General features: G+C 44.6%; 1 protein-coding gene across 1 annotated transcript in view; it reads left to right on the top strand.

The window, feature by feature from the left end:
• Nucleotides 1-2,718: 2,718 nt before the first annotated feature.
• Nucleotides 2,719-15,464, top strand: part of TMEFF1 (transmembrane protein with EGF like and two follistatin like domains 1) — a 329,513-nt gene continuing 316,767 nt past the window's right edge. Inside the window, exon 1 of the mRNA XM_073587846.1 lies at nucleotides 2,719-3,222. Within this exon, the coding sequence (XP_073443947.1) occupies nucleotides 3,066-3,222 (157 nt within the window). The 5' untranslated portion in view covers nucleotides 2,719-3,065. The remainder of the gene's footprint in view (nucleotides 3,223-15,464) is intronic.

The raw sequence follows: 15,464 nt of genomic DNA, 5'->3' as shown, positions 1-15,464 counted from the left end.
CATTTGATTTGGCTGTAAGTAGGGCGTTAGTAATTTTGGTCAGGGCTGTCTCAGTGGAGTGATGGGGGCGGAAACCAGATTGTGTATTGTTATAGAGCAAGTTAGATGATAGGTGGGAGGAAAGTTCAGCGTGGACATGCTGTTCCAGGAGTTTGGAAGTGAATGGGAGCAACGATTTTGGGCGATAGCTGGACATAGCGATTGGGTCGAGGGTTGGCTTTTTAAGGATAGGTGTGATTGTGGCATGTTTGAAAGCAGAAGAGAAGGTACCGGACGTTAGTGATAGGTTGAAGAGGTGGGTTAGGGATGGGATAAGTGTGGTGGTGAGGTTGGGGAGGAGGTGGGATGGGATGGGGTCGAGTGCACAGGTTGTGAGGTGCGATTTGGAGAAGAGACGATTAAGCTCCCCTTCAGTGATGTTGGAGAGTGAGGTTATGGGGTTTGGGCATTGGTCTGGTATACAAAGGGGTTGTGGTGGTTGAGTGATGAAGACTTGCCTTGTTTGGTCAATCTTATTTTTGAAGTGTGTGGCAAAGTCCTCGGCAGAGATGAGGGAGGTTGGAGGAGGCAGTGGTGTTCGGAGGAGGGAGTTAAAAGTTTTGAATAACTGTTTGGGATTGTAGGATAGGGAAGATATGAGGGTTGTGAAAATGCCTATTTATTGAAAACTGCAGATATGCTGCTGATACCATGATACTGTATGGGGACAGATTGATCTAATAGCGATCGTTCTGAGCCACTCATTCTTCCTCAGCTGGTGTAAAGAGGCCGGGAAACAAGCGTCGAACAACTTTCATTATTGTCAATCACACTCGTTTGACAGCCTGAACTCAGCGCATGTAAATTCAACAGAAATGTTTCTGTGTGATGGGGCAATATGTGAGCATTTGGGGCCCCACTTTAAAGTTTTGCCCAGGGCCCCACTTTACCTAAAAGGCTCCACTGATCACGTGACCTTTATTTTTGATATGTGCTATATACACTGCTCAAAAATATAAAGGGAACACTCAAATAACACATCCTAGATCTGAATGAATGAAATATTCTCATTGAATACTTTGTTCTGTACAAAGTTGAATGTGCTGACAACAAAATCACACAAAAATCAACAATGGAAATAAAATTTAATAACCAATGGAGGCCTGGATTTGGAGTACCACACAAAATTAAAGTGGAATATAATGTCCTTAAAACAAGTCAAAATGATTCTCAGTATTGTGTGTGGCCTTCACGTGTCTGTATGATCTCCCTACAATGCCTGGGCATTGTGCTGATGAGGCGGCGATTGGTCTCCTGAGGGATCTCCTCCCAGACCTGGACTAAAGCATCCGCCAACTCCTGGGCAGTCTGTGGTGCAACGTGATGTTGGTGGATGGAGCGAGACATGATGTTCCAGATGTGCTCAATCGGATTCAGGTCTAGAGAACGGGCGGGCCAGTCCATAGCTTCAATGCCTTCATCTTGCAGGACCTGCTGACACACTCCAGCCACATGAGGTCTGGCATTGTCCTGCATTAGGAGGAACACAGGGCCAACCGCACCAGCATATGGTCTCACAAGGGGTCTGAGGATCTCATCTCGGTACCTATTGGCAGTCAGGCTACCTCTGGCAAGCACATGGAGGGCTGTGCGGCCCCTCCAAAGAAATGCCACCCCACACCATTACTGACCCACAGCCAAACCGGTCATGCTGAAGAATGTTGCAGGCAGCAGATCGCTCTCCACGGCATCTCCATACTCTGTCATGTCTGTCACATGTGCTCAGTGTGAACCTGCTTTCATGTGTGAAGAGCACAGGGCGCCAGTGGTGAATTTGCCAATCCTGGTGTTCTGTGGCAAATGCCAAGCGTCCTGCACGGTGTTCGGCTGTGAGCACAACCCCTATCTGTGGACGTTGGGCACTCAGGCCATCCTCATGGAGTCGGTTTCTAACCGTATGTGCAGACACATGCACATTTGTGGCCTGCTGGAGGTCATTTTGCAGGGCTCTGGCAGTGCTCCTCCTGTTCCTTCTTGCACAAAGGCGGAGGAAGCGGTCCTGCTGCTGGGTTGTTGCCCTCCTACGGTCCCCTCCAAGTCTCCTGATGTACTGGCCTGTCTCCTGGTAGCGCTTCCAGTCTCTGGACACTACGCTGACAGACACAGCAAACCTTCTTGCCACAGCTCGCATTGATGTGCCATCCTGGATGAGCTGCACTACCTGAGCCACTTGTGTAGGTTGTAGAGTCCGTCTCATGCTACAACGAGTGTGAAAGCACAACCAACATTCAAAAGTGACCAAAACATCAGCCAGAAAGCATTGGTACTGAGATGTGGTCTGTGGTCCCCACCTGCAGAACCACTCCTTTATTGAGGGTGTCTTAATAATTGCCAATAATTTCCATCTGTTGTCTATTCCATTGGCACAACAGCATGCGAAATTGATTGTTAATCAGTGTTGCTTCCTAAGTGAACAGTTTGATTTCACAGAAGTTTGATTTACTTGTTGTTATATTCTGTTGTGTTCCCTGTATTTTTTTGAGCAGTGTATATGACACTATTGTACAGACCATATAGATCTCTCCGATGTAGAGTGTCGGGGTGCGGAGTCCAGCTCTCCAGCAGTCAGCTCTGATGATGAGCATCATGTGGGGTTTACTACTGGCTACAAGGAGAGGCATGGGGGCTGCCGTCACGTGGTCCCCTTCATCCTCTTCTCCTCCTCCTCCTCCTCCACTCAGTCCCTTTGTTGTGAGCAGCAGCCACACGTATTGCGCCCATCTAGCGGCTGGTGACATTGCCTCTGCTGCTGGGAACAATAACCCGGGCGGAGAGTGAAGGGGCAGTCGGGGGAGGAGGGGCCCAGCAGGCAGCGGCTCACACTGCCGCTCTCATGGTCCTGAGGATGGGTGACAGCCTCCTGTGAGGTGCTGCCCTGTATGAAGACCAGGCTGCAGGGAATGAGGAGGCAGTGCCCGCTGCTGCCCCGTGCTGTGTGCCATCATTGATGCTCTTGGCCTGCCCTAGCAGCCGGTCCCTTCCTCGCCACAGCCGCTCGTAGCACCAGCATCCCGCTGCCCCTCGCCATGGACGGACCGTCTGCCCCCGCCTGCGGGCGGCTGCCTCCCCTGTGGTCCTGCTCCTCTGTGCTGCTCTTCTTCCTCGCCTTCTCGGGGGTCCAGGCGTCCAACCAGCTGCCCAGCGAGTGCCAGAACGGCAAGGGCAAAGGCACCAACTGCTCAGGTACCGTGCCCTCCTTCCATGCCACGTACTGGGATGGGACCTGCCAGCAGCTGCCCGTCACTGGGAGCACACTGTGCATGGAGACAGCTATATATGCTGTATATATACACAAGCATAAGCATCTACATTACAATTATCATGGTCTCGGCACTGTATATATATATATACACACACTAAGATATATATGTAGAAAGGCTGTATGTGTTTTAGATGTGTAGTATAAATATTTATGTATAAACATGGATTTAGTTGTGTCCCAATGACTCCCCTAGACCTAGATCATGTCACACTCCCTGTACAATGGAGTTATACTATATACCTACACATATAGTAATACAGCAATCTACCATTACACACATATATATATCACATAATGAGGTTATTGCGGTGTGACGTTAGAATTGTCAGTCTCCTGGCACCGTCTCTGGTATTTCTGGAAATAAGGACTATTGTATATGTATTTGGGCTAATGGGAGCTCGCATTGTATTAGACAAAGCCCCCCGGTCGCTGTGTAGCGGGGCAGTACTATTGTTTTAGTATATTCCTGTGTGGGGGAACAATAGGATGTGCAGCTCCCTGTGCTGGTACAGTGTGTCGGCAGATGATCCATCAGAGCTTGGTCTCTGGCAGGTGCTTGGCAGGAGTCATTAATAAGCCAGCCGCACCCTTCGCTGGATAATGCTGGGCTCTTTCTGTCACTTTCGCCAGGAGCCCAGAATTGACCACGTGACATGACCCCTAGGGCTGGAAGTGACCCACAGAGATGATGGTTGTGGGCTTAATAATTGTATCCTCAGCACTACTCCTCTGCCCCAGTGCCAGTGCACCGGAGAGCTGTTCCATCCCCCATTTAGGGGGCCTCCTACACGCTGATCCGCTGTGTACTTAATATGAAGTTTGGGTCATGCTCATTTATTTGTGTTGGGTTCATTTATTTTCAGCCCCTGAGGGGCGCTTAACAATGGCATGATAATGGCAACGTATGCTAATCACTCGTAATGGTGGATTTCTTTATCAAAGTCTCCCGGAGACAAGGCGTAACCTAATCCGTATTAGTACAGGCACATAGAAGCATTGGCATTGAATGGAGCCAGAGAATAAATCTAGGACTCATCTGTCGGCCTTGGTATTACGCAGAACGCCCCATTTCTAGGAGCATGTCATGGTTGTTGGCTGAAAAATAACCCTTTGTTAGCTTTGCTAGAGTGTAAAATGCTATTGATCAGTGGCTCAGAATTGTGGTCCGGGTTGGTTTTGTGGGTAATGACATTTCCATGAATATTAGAAAATGACAAAAAAGCAGTAACAGAAATCTCAAATTGCACAAATGAAAATTTCAGTTCCATCATTTCATGAAATTATATGGGAAAACTGTGTGACAACGAGAGAGGGCTCGTAGGGCATGTGCCCCCGCTGAGGGTGCCATAGGGGGCGCCACTCTTGCATTGCCCAGGATATTTAGATGCAAGGCTAGGGCAACAGACCCAAGGGGAGAAAAGCCTAGTTGCTGGAATGGTGGGATTGGGGTGGTGAAGTCCAGGGACGTCCTGTGATGTCCCCATTTCTCTGGTTTTCCGAACAGAATAGTTAGCAGGTTCCTCCTATTTATTAGCAGCTTGCTTTAACATGGGATCTAGGTCACTATTAAAATGTGAATGGCGTCACCAGGGACATTCATCCTTCTTCCCACTGTGAAATCCCGCAAAGAGAGCCTCTTTAATTCTGAGACTGGCACTTGGCTGGGGTAGCGGAGGATAGTCTCAGCAGGAGCTGACCTCATGATCCGCGGTTAGAAAATCAATCTCTAAAAAATGTCTTTAAAGTTCAAAGAACTGGATGAAATTCTTCTTAATGAAAGGTGATTTCAATACGAGAATAAAGGGAAATGGCCTCACCTTTGTTTAAGATTGAAACCCAAGTACATTTACAGAGCCAGGGGAACTGAATGTACTTTCTATGCATATTTCCATGTGATAAACATCATAATGACCTGATAGCGTGTCAGGCTGGTAAGATGTCGTAAATGCTTGTTTTCCCCATGGATTAACAATTCTGGAACATCTTCCCTTATAATTCTGTATTGTTCCTCTGTTACTCCTCCTGGAAATATAGGAATTAATTGACAGCTGAGCATGACCATTTCCTTGCCGGTCGTATGGGCGCCAACACTGCCACCCTTGATTGGGCAGCGTCATTATGTAGGGAATTATAACATGTTCACACGTAAGATAAGTTAAGAAAGTATGTAAGAATAAGGGAACAGTTTGGTTAAAGGTTTTATCCAGTTCTATGATGTTGTATCTTTAGCGTAAGCAATGAGTATTAGATTGGTGACTATTAACACTTAGAGCTGCCAGTTGTTCAAAAGAGCCACGCACTTGTCCACCATTGCTTCTACACCTCGAAAGCACTGTCCATTTATTAACACCAATGGTCGGTATTGTAGGCTTATTCATCAGACTATGGGAGACGTTCGCCTTAGACGTTCTGGGCTGTATCATCAGATAACTTTCCTATCTCCAATTTGAATGGTAGGGATGCCACATAATTTTCCATACCAGGTATCAGAAATGTAAGGGTATGTTCACAAGGAGTTTTTTCGTGAAAGGTCTTTGACCCAGATTCTATAACAAATATCACATGAAAATAAAATCACGCCAAATCTGCTTTCAACAAACTTCCCGTTCTATGGTTCTATGGTATTTGTTTGAAATGTGTCAAAAACATAACCTTTTTCTATACGCATAGTATTATAAAAAGCATGATGAAAAACCACATCATAACAGTGCCAAAATCGCGTGTTCTTACAAAAATGCTCCAAAAATCTTGTGTTTTTTTCAGTCTGAAAAATCCACAAAACAGTGTGTGTGTGTGTGTGTGTGTGTGTGTGTGTGAACATACCTTTTGAATCAAACCTGTAGTTAGGTTGATGAAAACAGCTCATCTGTAAATGGTATGTACATATATATTTATACATATATATTAGTGTATATACACCACAGAGCATCTGATTGACATTTTCTGCAGATTTTTCTCAATAGTTTTAGCTTTAGGGTACAATAAAAAATAACTGGGGTCCGGCCTACACCAGATATGATCAGCTCTTCATTGCAATAGACCTTCGTCCCATTGTATAAATGTGATGAACAGGACATAAACAATGTGTCCTTTTGTTCTTAAATGAAATCTGTTGTAATGTTCCCCATGGTGCAGGAATATGTGACTGAAATGACAAACAAATTCATAGATTTAGCCTAGATTGAGATTGCACGTAGTGTTCGCGCCAATGTTTACGGCACAACTCATGGTGGTTTTCGGATGGACTGCTATGGTCCCGCGATCTTATCCTAAAAGTTTCAGTTTTCTTATTGTTTCCGATGGTAGAAATAATATGTGTTCTGCTCTAAATTGAAAACATGACTGTGGCTAGAAGAGAATAAAAATGATTATTGCTCTGAGATGGGGCACATGTTTTGTGCGCCATGGCGCCCAGGGCAAGCATGTTATAGAGGAGGTGGGGGCACTATAGGTGGCGGCACTGTCGGTATTTCTAGGTTATTTTCACTTGGCTTCAGACTGTAAAACAATCCCATTGTTTCTTACATAAGCGCAGTTTAAGGGCAGAACGCCTCCAAGATCCCAATGTGTGGTGGAAATGTTCCTTGCGCTTGATCAGCCTCAGACAGACATATCATTTACAGTCTGTTTTGCCACCTGTTCTGTAGCTAAATAATATCCTTCCGATAGGTCTGAATTCAGCCCGGTTTCATTTTACCAGCTTTTGTTAAATGGCAGTTACATGCTTTCAATTAGAGCGTTGACAGTCATCCCATACCGAGCATATTGAAGTGTGAAGAACGCCACGCAGAACACCCTACAACTCTGGAGCGTGTATGGGCAGAATGTATTACTCTGTGTCATCCTGATCTTGTATTATAGTTGTGATACAAAGTCATATGGGACAATATATGGCTAGAATAAAAGTATGCGTTGTATCCAGTGTCCCTGGGTATGAATGCGAAATCTGCACCTAGGACCATTTATGATACTGGTGTCCTCATATATGCCCACTGAGGCACATGGGCCCAGGTGTAACTGCTATCCCTTCACCCCCTAAACCGATGTAGTAAAATGAAATTTGCTTGTAAATTAGCAACCATTTCAAGCATTAACCTTCAGTGAGCATTTCTGCATTCATTCTCCATTGATAATTGTGCTGTAGAAGGTCATAATTAGGTACGCGGCCTTGTAGCAGAGGGTTTGGTGCTCCATGCAGATACGCTGGGTGAATGGAAAAGGGATTCTCCTTCCCTCAGGCTATGTTACAAGTTACCGCAATCTTATAAAGGGACATTTCATTTACATCAGATTGTAATTGTTCTTTTAATTGAAAGAAGCTTTCAGTGACAGAAATTGTAGGAAATGAATGTTATTCCAACTGCAGTGATAAATACACTTAAAGGGTGCATTAGTTCTGAGACCTGGGCAAGTAATACTTCTGACCTTTTTTTGCTGTGTGACTTTTTGAGTCCCCCGAGGCTTGCATGACATTGGGTGCAGGGCTCACGTGGCATACCAATCAGTGACCACTATTAAGCTGGTGCGCTCTCACTTTTTTCAGGTGACCCTCAGATGTGCAGGGGAAATGTGAGCCCTGTAGCCCCTTAGCAGATACTGATTGGCTGCAGGGTTATCGTATCTTAGCAATGTCACATAAGCTGTGGGAGATACAGCGCCAACATTGCTGAAACATCCAGTTCAGCCTATATTCCGTCAAAATAAATCCCCAGATCTACGTCCTTCTAAAGAACCTAATAACTGTAAGATACAATATTGTTACCCTCCAGGAAGACATCCAGGCCTCTCGTGAACCCCTCCACTGAGTTCGCCATCACTACCTCCTCAGGCAAGGAATTCCAGATTCTCACTGCCCTAACAGTAAAGAATCCTCTTCTATGTTGGTGGAAAAAACTTCTCTCCTTCAGACGCAGAGAATGCCCCCTTGTGACCGTCACCTTCCTTGGTATAAACAAATCCTCTGAGAGATATTTGCATTGTCCCCTTATATACTTATACATGGTTATTAGATTGCCCCTCAGTCGTCTTTTTTCTAGACTAAATAATCCTAATTTTGCTAATCTCTCTGGGTATTGTAGTTCCCCCATCCCCTTTATTAATTTTGTTGCCCTCCTTTTTACTCGTTCTAGTTCCATTATATCCTTTCTGAGCACCGGTGTCCAAAACTGTACACAGTACTCCATGTGTGGCCTAACCAGGGATTTGTACAGAGGCAGTATAATGCTCTCATCATGTGTATCCAGACCTCTTTTAATGCACCCCATGATCCTGTTTGCCTTGGCAGCCACTGCCTGGCACTGGCTGCTCCAGGTATGTTTATCAGTAACTAGGATCCCCAAGGCCTCCTCCATGTCAGATTTACCCAGTGGTTTCCCGTTCAGTGTGTAATGGTGATATTGATTCCTTATTCCCATGTGTATAACCTTACATTTATCAATGTTATGTAGAGAAGGAAGAGATGAGTATATTGATATATAGTTTTGTGAGAAAATAATCAGTATAACCTGTGTTTTAATAGTTTAAAATTCTGTTCTTTATGTGACTGTCAGTCAAGTGGGCGATCCTATCAGTGACTGACAGCTATCTCTTTCATACACTCTTTTACAAAGAAAGCTGTCAATCACGAATAGGACTACCCACTGGACCAAAAATCCCAGAAAGAATAGAGGATTAAATTATTAAAATACAGGTTATACTTTATATTTTCTCACATAACTATATATCAATCTGCTCAGCTCCCCCTCCTCTATATCATAGTCCCTGCAGATTAGACTGAATTTTCATGGTGACAGGTTCCCTTTAAAGAAATCGTTATCTGAGGAGTGGACAACCCCTTTAAGTTTAGGACTGCACAGCAACTTTGGCCGTGACACAGGTTGTAAGGCCAAATATCATTATGTGTAGCTGTGAAATTGCTGCTTGATATAAGTGACATGCTTTTCGTGGTGGCAGTAAATAAGGTGTCAGAATGCAACCCCATTCACTTGGCTCGGTTCTTGGCCTAAGTCGACATATAGCTCCTGCCTAATTATTACATACTTCAGGATGCTACTTTAGGCCTGCCTAACATACTTGATTCTGAGACTCCCACCCAACCACCCACACCATCAATCAGAGGTATAGCTAGAGGTTCAGCTCAGGGGGGGCGAAAAATCTGAGTGGGCCCATAATCAGGAAACCTGATTACAACTCAGGTGGCGAACCCAGTGGCAGTAGCTCTGGGTGGACCCCTCAGAGCAAGGGGCCCGGGGTGACCGCACCCTCTGCCCCCCCTAGTAACTACGCTACTGCCGTCAATTCATGCAGGATATGTGCTTGTCCTCTTTTCAGTCCTAGCAGCCATGTAGATGTAGGGGCTGCAGAGGTAGCAGTCCCCCATAGGCCCTGGTGACTGAGTGGGCCATAAAGCCACTGTGCCTTACAGGAAGACATCAATATACTAAATGGCAAATTGTCACATTTTTCATTATGTTACATAGAATCATAGAATCATAGAATCGTAGAGTTGGAAGGGACCTCCTGGGCCATCTGGTCCAACCCCCTGCTCAAAGCAGGATTCGCTAAATCATCCCAGTCAGATGTCTGTCCAGCCTCTGTTTGAAGACTTCCATTGAAGGAGAACTCACCACTTCTCGTGGCAGCCTGTTCCACTCATTGATCACTCTAACTGTCAAAAAGTTTTTTCTAATATCTAAAAACAGCAGTGTATCTTCCAACTTGTAAACATATATTCTTTTCTGGTTAGCCAATAAAGGTATCATTCCGAGAATACATTTGTCATCATTGGACAGAAAAGTATTCACAACAAGACCAGCAGCCAATAAATAACTCTAAATCATGTAAATTCTGTATAATTACCTGGATTTGGTGGTACTTTGGTGGGCAGTCCAACCCTGGCTACAATGACAGAAGAAGCCAAGTTTAACTTGACAAGTAACAAACCATCTTGATACGTTTTTCAGCTGTAAAAGCAGATCAGCTTTTTAAAAAAAAAAGCAACACCTGAAAGGTGTTTGAGCTCATAGATAATGTTTTCAATAGCAAAAGCAGATTAGAAATCTGCTCTATCTATCTATCTATCTATCTATCTATCTATCTATCTATCTATCTATCCATATCTGTCTATCCATATCTTATCTGTACCAAAAAGAATGAAAGCCGGGTAGCACACAGACTAAGGGTACCGTTACACCTAGCGATGCACCAGCGATCCCGACCAGCGATATGACGCGGTCAGGATCGCTGGTGCATCGCTAGGTGGTCGCTAGTGAGCTGCCAAACAGGCAGATCTCACCAGCGACATAGCTGGGGACGGGGATCGCTACTTACCTGTCAGACGCGGCGATCCTGCGTCCTCCCGCCCAGCTCCACGCGTCGCTCGTCGGCGCCACAGGAAGCGCCGCAGGAAGTGACCGATGAGGAATGGTCCAGGAGCTTCTCGCGTGATCAGCGATAACCAGCGGGGGAGCCGGTCGGAGGTAAGTATCACATGCAGCGATATCGCTAACAATATCGCTGCAACGTCACAAAATCGGTGACTTTACAGCGATATTGCTAGCGATATCGCAGTGTGTAATGGGGGCTTAACACTCTTTTTTTTTTTTAGCACCAGTCAGGTACACCTCATAGCTGCCCAAAAGGACGCCCAGGACAGGCATTGCTCGTCTTCAGTAACACATCAACATCAATTGATAATTGGAATAAATAGACTGCATTCATCACCACATCTTCTTAAGGTGCAGGCTTTAGTTTCAAATGTAGGTGTGCACAGTATGAGGTTCTGCAGCAGCTGAGGTGTGCAGTATGAGGTTCTGCCCCCCCCCCCAGGTTTGATCCTGGCTTCGCCCATGGTGTGAATGTAGCCTGAGGATCTAGGCTTTGTCTTAGCTGAGATGAGTCATAGTGTTATATATATATATACACACTATATATATATATATATATATATACACACACACAGTAGGCTTTGCCTTAGCTGAGATAAGTCATAGTGTTATATATATATATATACACACAGTACAGACCAAAAGTTTGGACACACCTTCTCATTCAGAGTTTTCTTTATTTTCATGACTATGAAAATTGTAGATTCACTCTGGAGGCATCAAAACTATGAGTTAACACATGTGGAATTATATAATTAGCAAAAAAGTGTGAAACAACAACTGAAAATACTGTATGTCTTATATTCTAGGTTCTTCAAAGTAGCTACCTTTTGCTTTGAATACTGCTTTGCACACTCTTGGCATTCTCTTGATGAGCTTCAATGCTGCGGATTTTTCCGCGGCGGAATCGCATCGTGGAAAAAAACGCAGCATGCTCATTAATTTTGCGGAATCGCAGCGATTCCGCCCACATAGGAATGCATTGTTCTGCTTACTTTCCGCATATGGCTGGGGGTGGAGGAGAGGAGACTCTCCTCCAGGCTGTGGGTACCATATCCCTGTAAAAAATAGAATGAAAAATAAAATTTTGGGTTATATTCGCCTTCCGGCGTCCCGCGCAGCCTTACCGATGCTCCCGCCAACTCCCGTTCCCAGTAACGCCTTGCGGCAAGGACCTGTGATGACGTAGCGGTCTCGCGAGACCGCTACAGTATCGCGAGACCGCTACGTCATCAAAGGTCTCGCAAGGCATTACTGGGAACGGGAGCATCACGATGATCTGGAACGCTGCGCGGGACGTCGGAAGGTGAGAAAAACACGATTTTTTTATTTTTTTTATTTTTAACATTAGATCTTTTTACTACTGATGCTGCATAGGCAGCCTCAATAGTAAAAAGTTGGTCACACTCGTCAAACACTATGTTTGACAAGTGTGACCAACCTGTCAATCGGTTCTCCAAACGATGCTACAGATCGCTTGGAAAATGCTAGTGTTCTGCAAGCTAATTACGCTTGTAAATCGCTAGTTTTTCCGTGGGAAAATAGCGGGAATTTAAAATGCGATTTTTCCGCGGAATGCTGTCCCCGTCCCCAAGCACCAGATGGGAATATATTACTAATATTACCATGGATGAAGGAAAGCAAAATTTACTTCAAGACCAATATTTCTAATGATACCCGTGGCCTGCTGGGGTAAGTAATGGAGTCAGCGACTTTGTGCTCTGTCACAACTCTTAACAGTATGGGTGTCGTGAGAACACAGATTCTGGTAACAATGCAGCAGACAAGGCAGCCCACGACCAGACAGACCCTTCTGGCATTTGCCAGAATTGCCAGATGGCCAGTCCGGCCCTGACCCTAAAGATATGTCACTCAGGAAATCTGAACAAGACCAAGGAATCCAGGAAAGGGTTTCAGAGCAAAAGTAGTTTTTGGTAAACTGTTATTTCACCCTCAAAACTGTGCTGTTGTTATGGTCGGTCTTGTGGTCTTGCAGACGTGACAGCTTTGAAGGTGATATTGTAAAGAGGGTTTTACACATAGCGATATCGCTAATAATATCGCTAAAGCATCACCGATTTGGTGACGCAGCAGCGATATCGCAATGTGTGATACTTACCTCCGACCGGCTCCCCCGCTGTCCATCGCTGATCGCGCAGCTCCATTTCTCGTCGGGCGCTTCCTGCTGGGCTTCCTGCTGGCGCCTACGAGCAACGTGTGGATGCGGATGGGAGGACGTCAGGATCGCCGCGTCTGAAAGGGGCCTTAAGACCACATCCAGATATCTTTTTATTGCACATGTGGACAACAGATTGATGTCGACCAGCCGATTTTCATCTATTGTTGGTAAATGTGTCTGTGTTTACCATCAGTGTGGCAAATTCCAAGCTTCTCCTATGTATTAAACACTAAAAACGGACAGTGCTCAGATGACACATGGAAGTCAGCCATGTACCCTCTATTTTTTTCACAGTCTTATAGACTTCGATGTACGATTTTGATGTGCAAACACTTGGTCTGCAGAAAACACGCCTGTGTCAAGACAAGTAAATCACGTATGTCAGACTCATGGCAATGGGTCTTGTCTCCACAACCCTGTTTGACATGTTTATTGGAGAATATATTCATATTGGCTGCAAATCAGCAAAGTGTTTGCTGGAGAAAAATGGGTGGAGCTGGGGCGAAACAGAGCATGGCTAGTACTGACGCACTTTACACCACACATTACTCCAGTCTGTGACTGAAATAAGACATGGAGCGAGGTGCACTGGGCGCTTCTTAATGAATCAGGGGCCTCTGAATCCATCACCCCTCTTATCAAAACTTGTGTGATAACTCTTAAGTGGTACTCAAAAGTTTACATACCCCTGCAGAATTTTTGCTTTCTTGGCCTTTTTTCAATTAATATGAATGATAACACCAAAACTTCTCCAGTCATGGTTAGTGGTTGGGTGAAACCATTTATTGTCAAACTACTGTGTTTTCTCATAATGACAACCCAAAACATTCAAATGACCCTAATCATAAGATCACATACCCTGGTGATTTTGGCCTGATAACATGCACAGAAGTTGACACAAATGGGTTTGAATGGCTACTAATGTAACATCCTCACCTGTGTCCTGTTTGCTTGTAATCAGTGTCTGTGCATAAAAGATGAGTGAGTTTCTGGGATCCAGACAGACTCTTGCACCTTTCATCCAGCCACTGATGTTTCTGGATTGTGAGTCATGTGGAAAGTAAAAGAATTGTCAATGGATCTACGGGAAAAGGTAACTGAACTGTATAAAACAGGAAAGGGATACAAAAAGATATCCAAGGAATTGATAATGCCAGTCAGCAGAGCAGTGTTCAAACTGTGATTAACAAATGGAAAATCAGGGGCTCTGTAAAAACAAAACCATGGTCAGGTAGACCTACAAAAATGTCGCTCACAACTTCCAGGAAAATTGTTCGGTATGCAAAGAAAAACCCACAAATAACATCAACTGACATAAAGGACTCTCTGAAAACTAGCTGTTTCAATATGTAAAATAAGGAGGCACTAGAAGAAAAATGGGCTGCATGGTTGAGTCGCCAGAAGAAAGCCATTACTGCGCAAATGCCACAAAATATCACATCTGCAATACTCAAAACAGTACAGAGACAAGCCTCGAACCTCCTGTAACAAGGTAATTTGGAGCGATGAGACCAAAATTGAACTTTTTGGCCCCAACCATAAACGCACGATTTGGAGAGAGGTCAACAAGGCCTATGCTGAAAGGAACACCATGCCTACTGTGAAGCACAGAGGTGGATCGCTGATGTTTTGGATGTGTGAGCTACAAAGGCACATAAAACTTGGTCAAATTTGAAAGAAAGATGAATGCAGCACATTATCATAATTACTGGAGGCAAATTTCCAACATCAGTCCGGAAGTTGCGCATGTCATTCGCTACAGCAAAACAAAGTGAAGATACTGGAGTGGCCATCTCAGTCTCCTGATCTCAATATCATTGAACCACTCTGGGGAGATCTCAAGCGCTCAGTTCATGCTAGACAGCTCAGGAATTTACAGGAACTGGAGGCTTTTTGCTGAGAAGAGTGGGCAGCTTTACCATCTGAGAAAATAAAGAACCTCATTCACAACTACCACAAAATACTTCAAGCTGTCATTGATGTTAGAAGGGGCAATACACGGTATTAAGAAATGGGGTATGTAAACTTTTGATCAGGGCCATTTTGATGTTTTGGGCTGTCATTATGTTTTAAAAAGAGAAAACACAGTAGTTTGACAATAAAAGGCTTCAACCAACCACTCACCATGAGTGGAGAAAAAGTTTTGGTGTTATCATTCATATTCTCTGCAAAAAGGACAAGAAAGCAAACTTTCTGCCGGGGTATGTAAACTTTTGAGTACAACTGTATTTATCTTTATCCTAATGATAAGCCAGAGTTTGAGCCAAGTGTCATTAGCATGGGAGAATATACGGCTGTCTGACCGCAGCCAAATTGTTGCACTGCTTCTAATCTACATGGAGGACCAAAAACATAAACTGCGGGGCTACTGGATACTGACGGGCATGTGAGGGATGTGGTCAATTAAGGGATGATTACTGCTGAAAATGATCATTACTGCAATAATAGACTGGAGATTAGGGTGAAATGGGATCTACTGGAATGAATATTGAACAGAATTAAAAGGGTGGTCCACTACTGGACAACTCGTTCTATTTTTAATTTTGTGGTGCAAACTTAAGCTATTTAGAAGAGGTTTTCTAGTAGTGGACGACCCCTT

The sequence above is a fragment of the Dendrobates tinctorius genome, unplaced genomic scaffold (assembly GCF_039654945.1).
Source record: "Dendrobates tinctorius isolate UK_male_01 unplaced genomic scaffold, ASM3965494v1 ptg000102l, whole genome shotgun sequence".
Lineage (NCBI taxonomy): Eukaryota > Metazoa > Chordata > Amphibia > Anura > Dendrobatidae > Dendrobates > Dendrobates tinctorius.
This window is presented reverse-complemented; position numbering and strand designations above follow the sequence as displayed.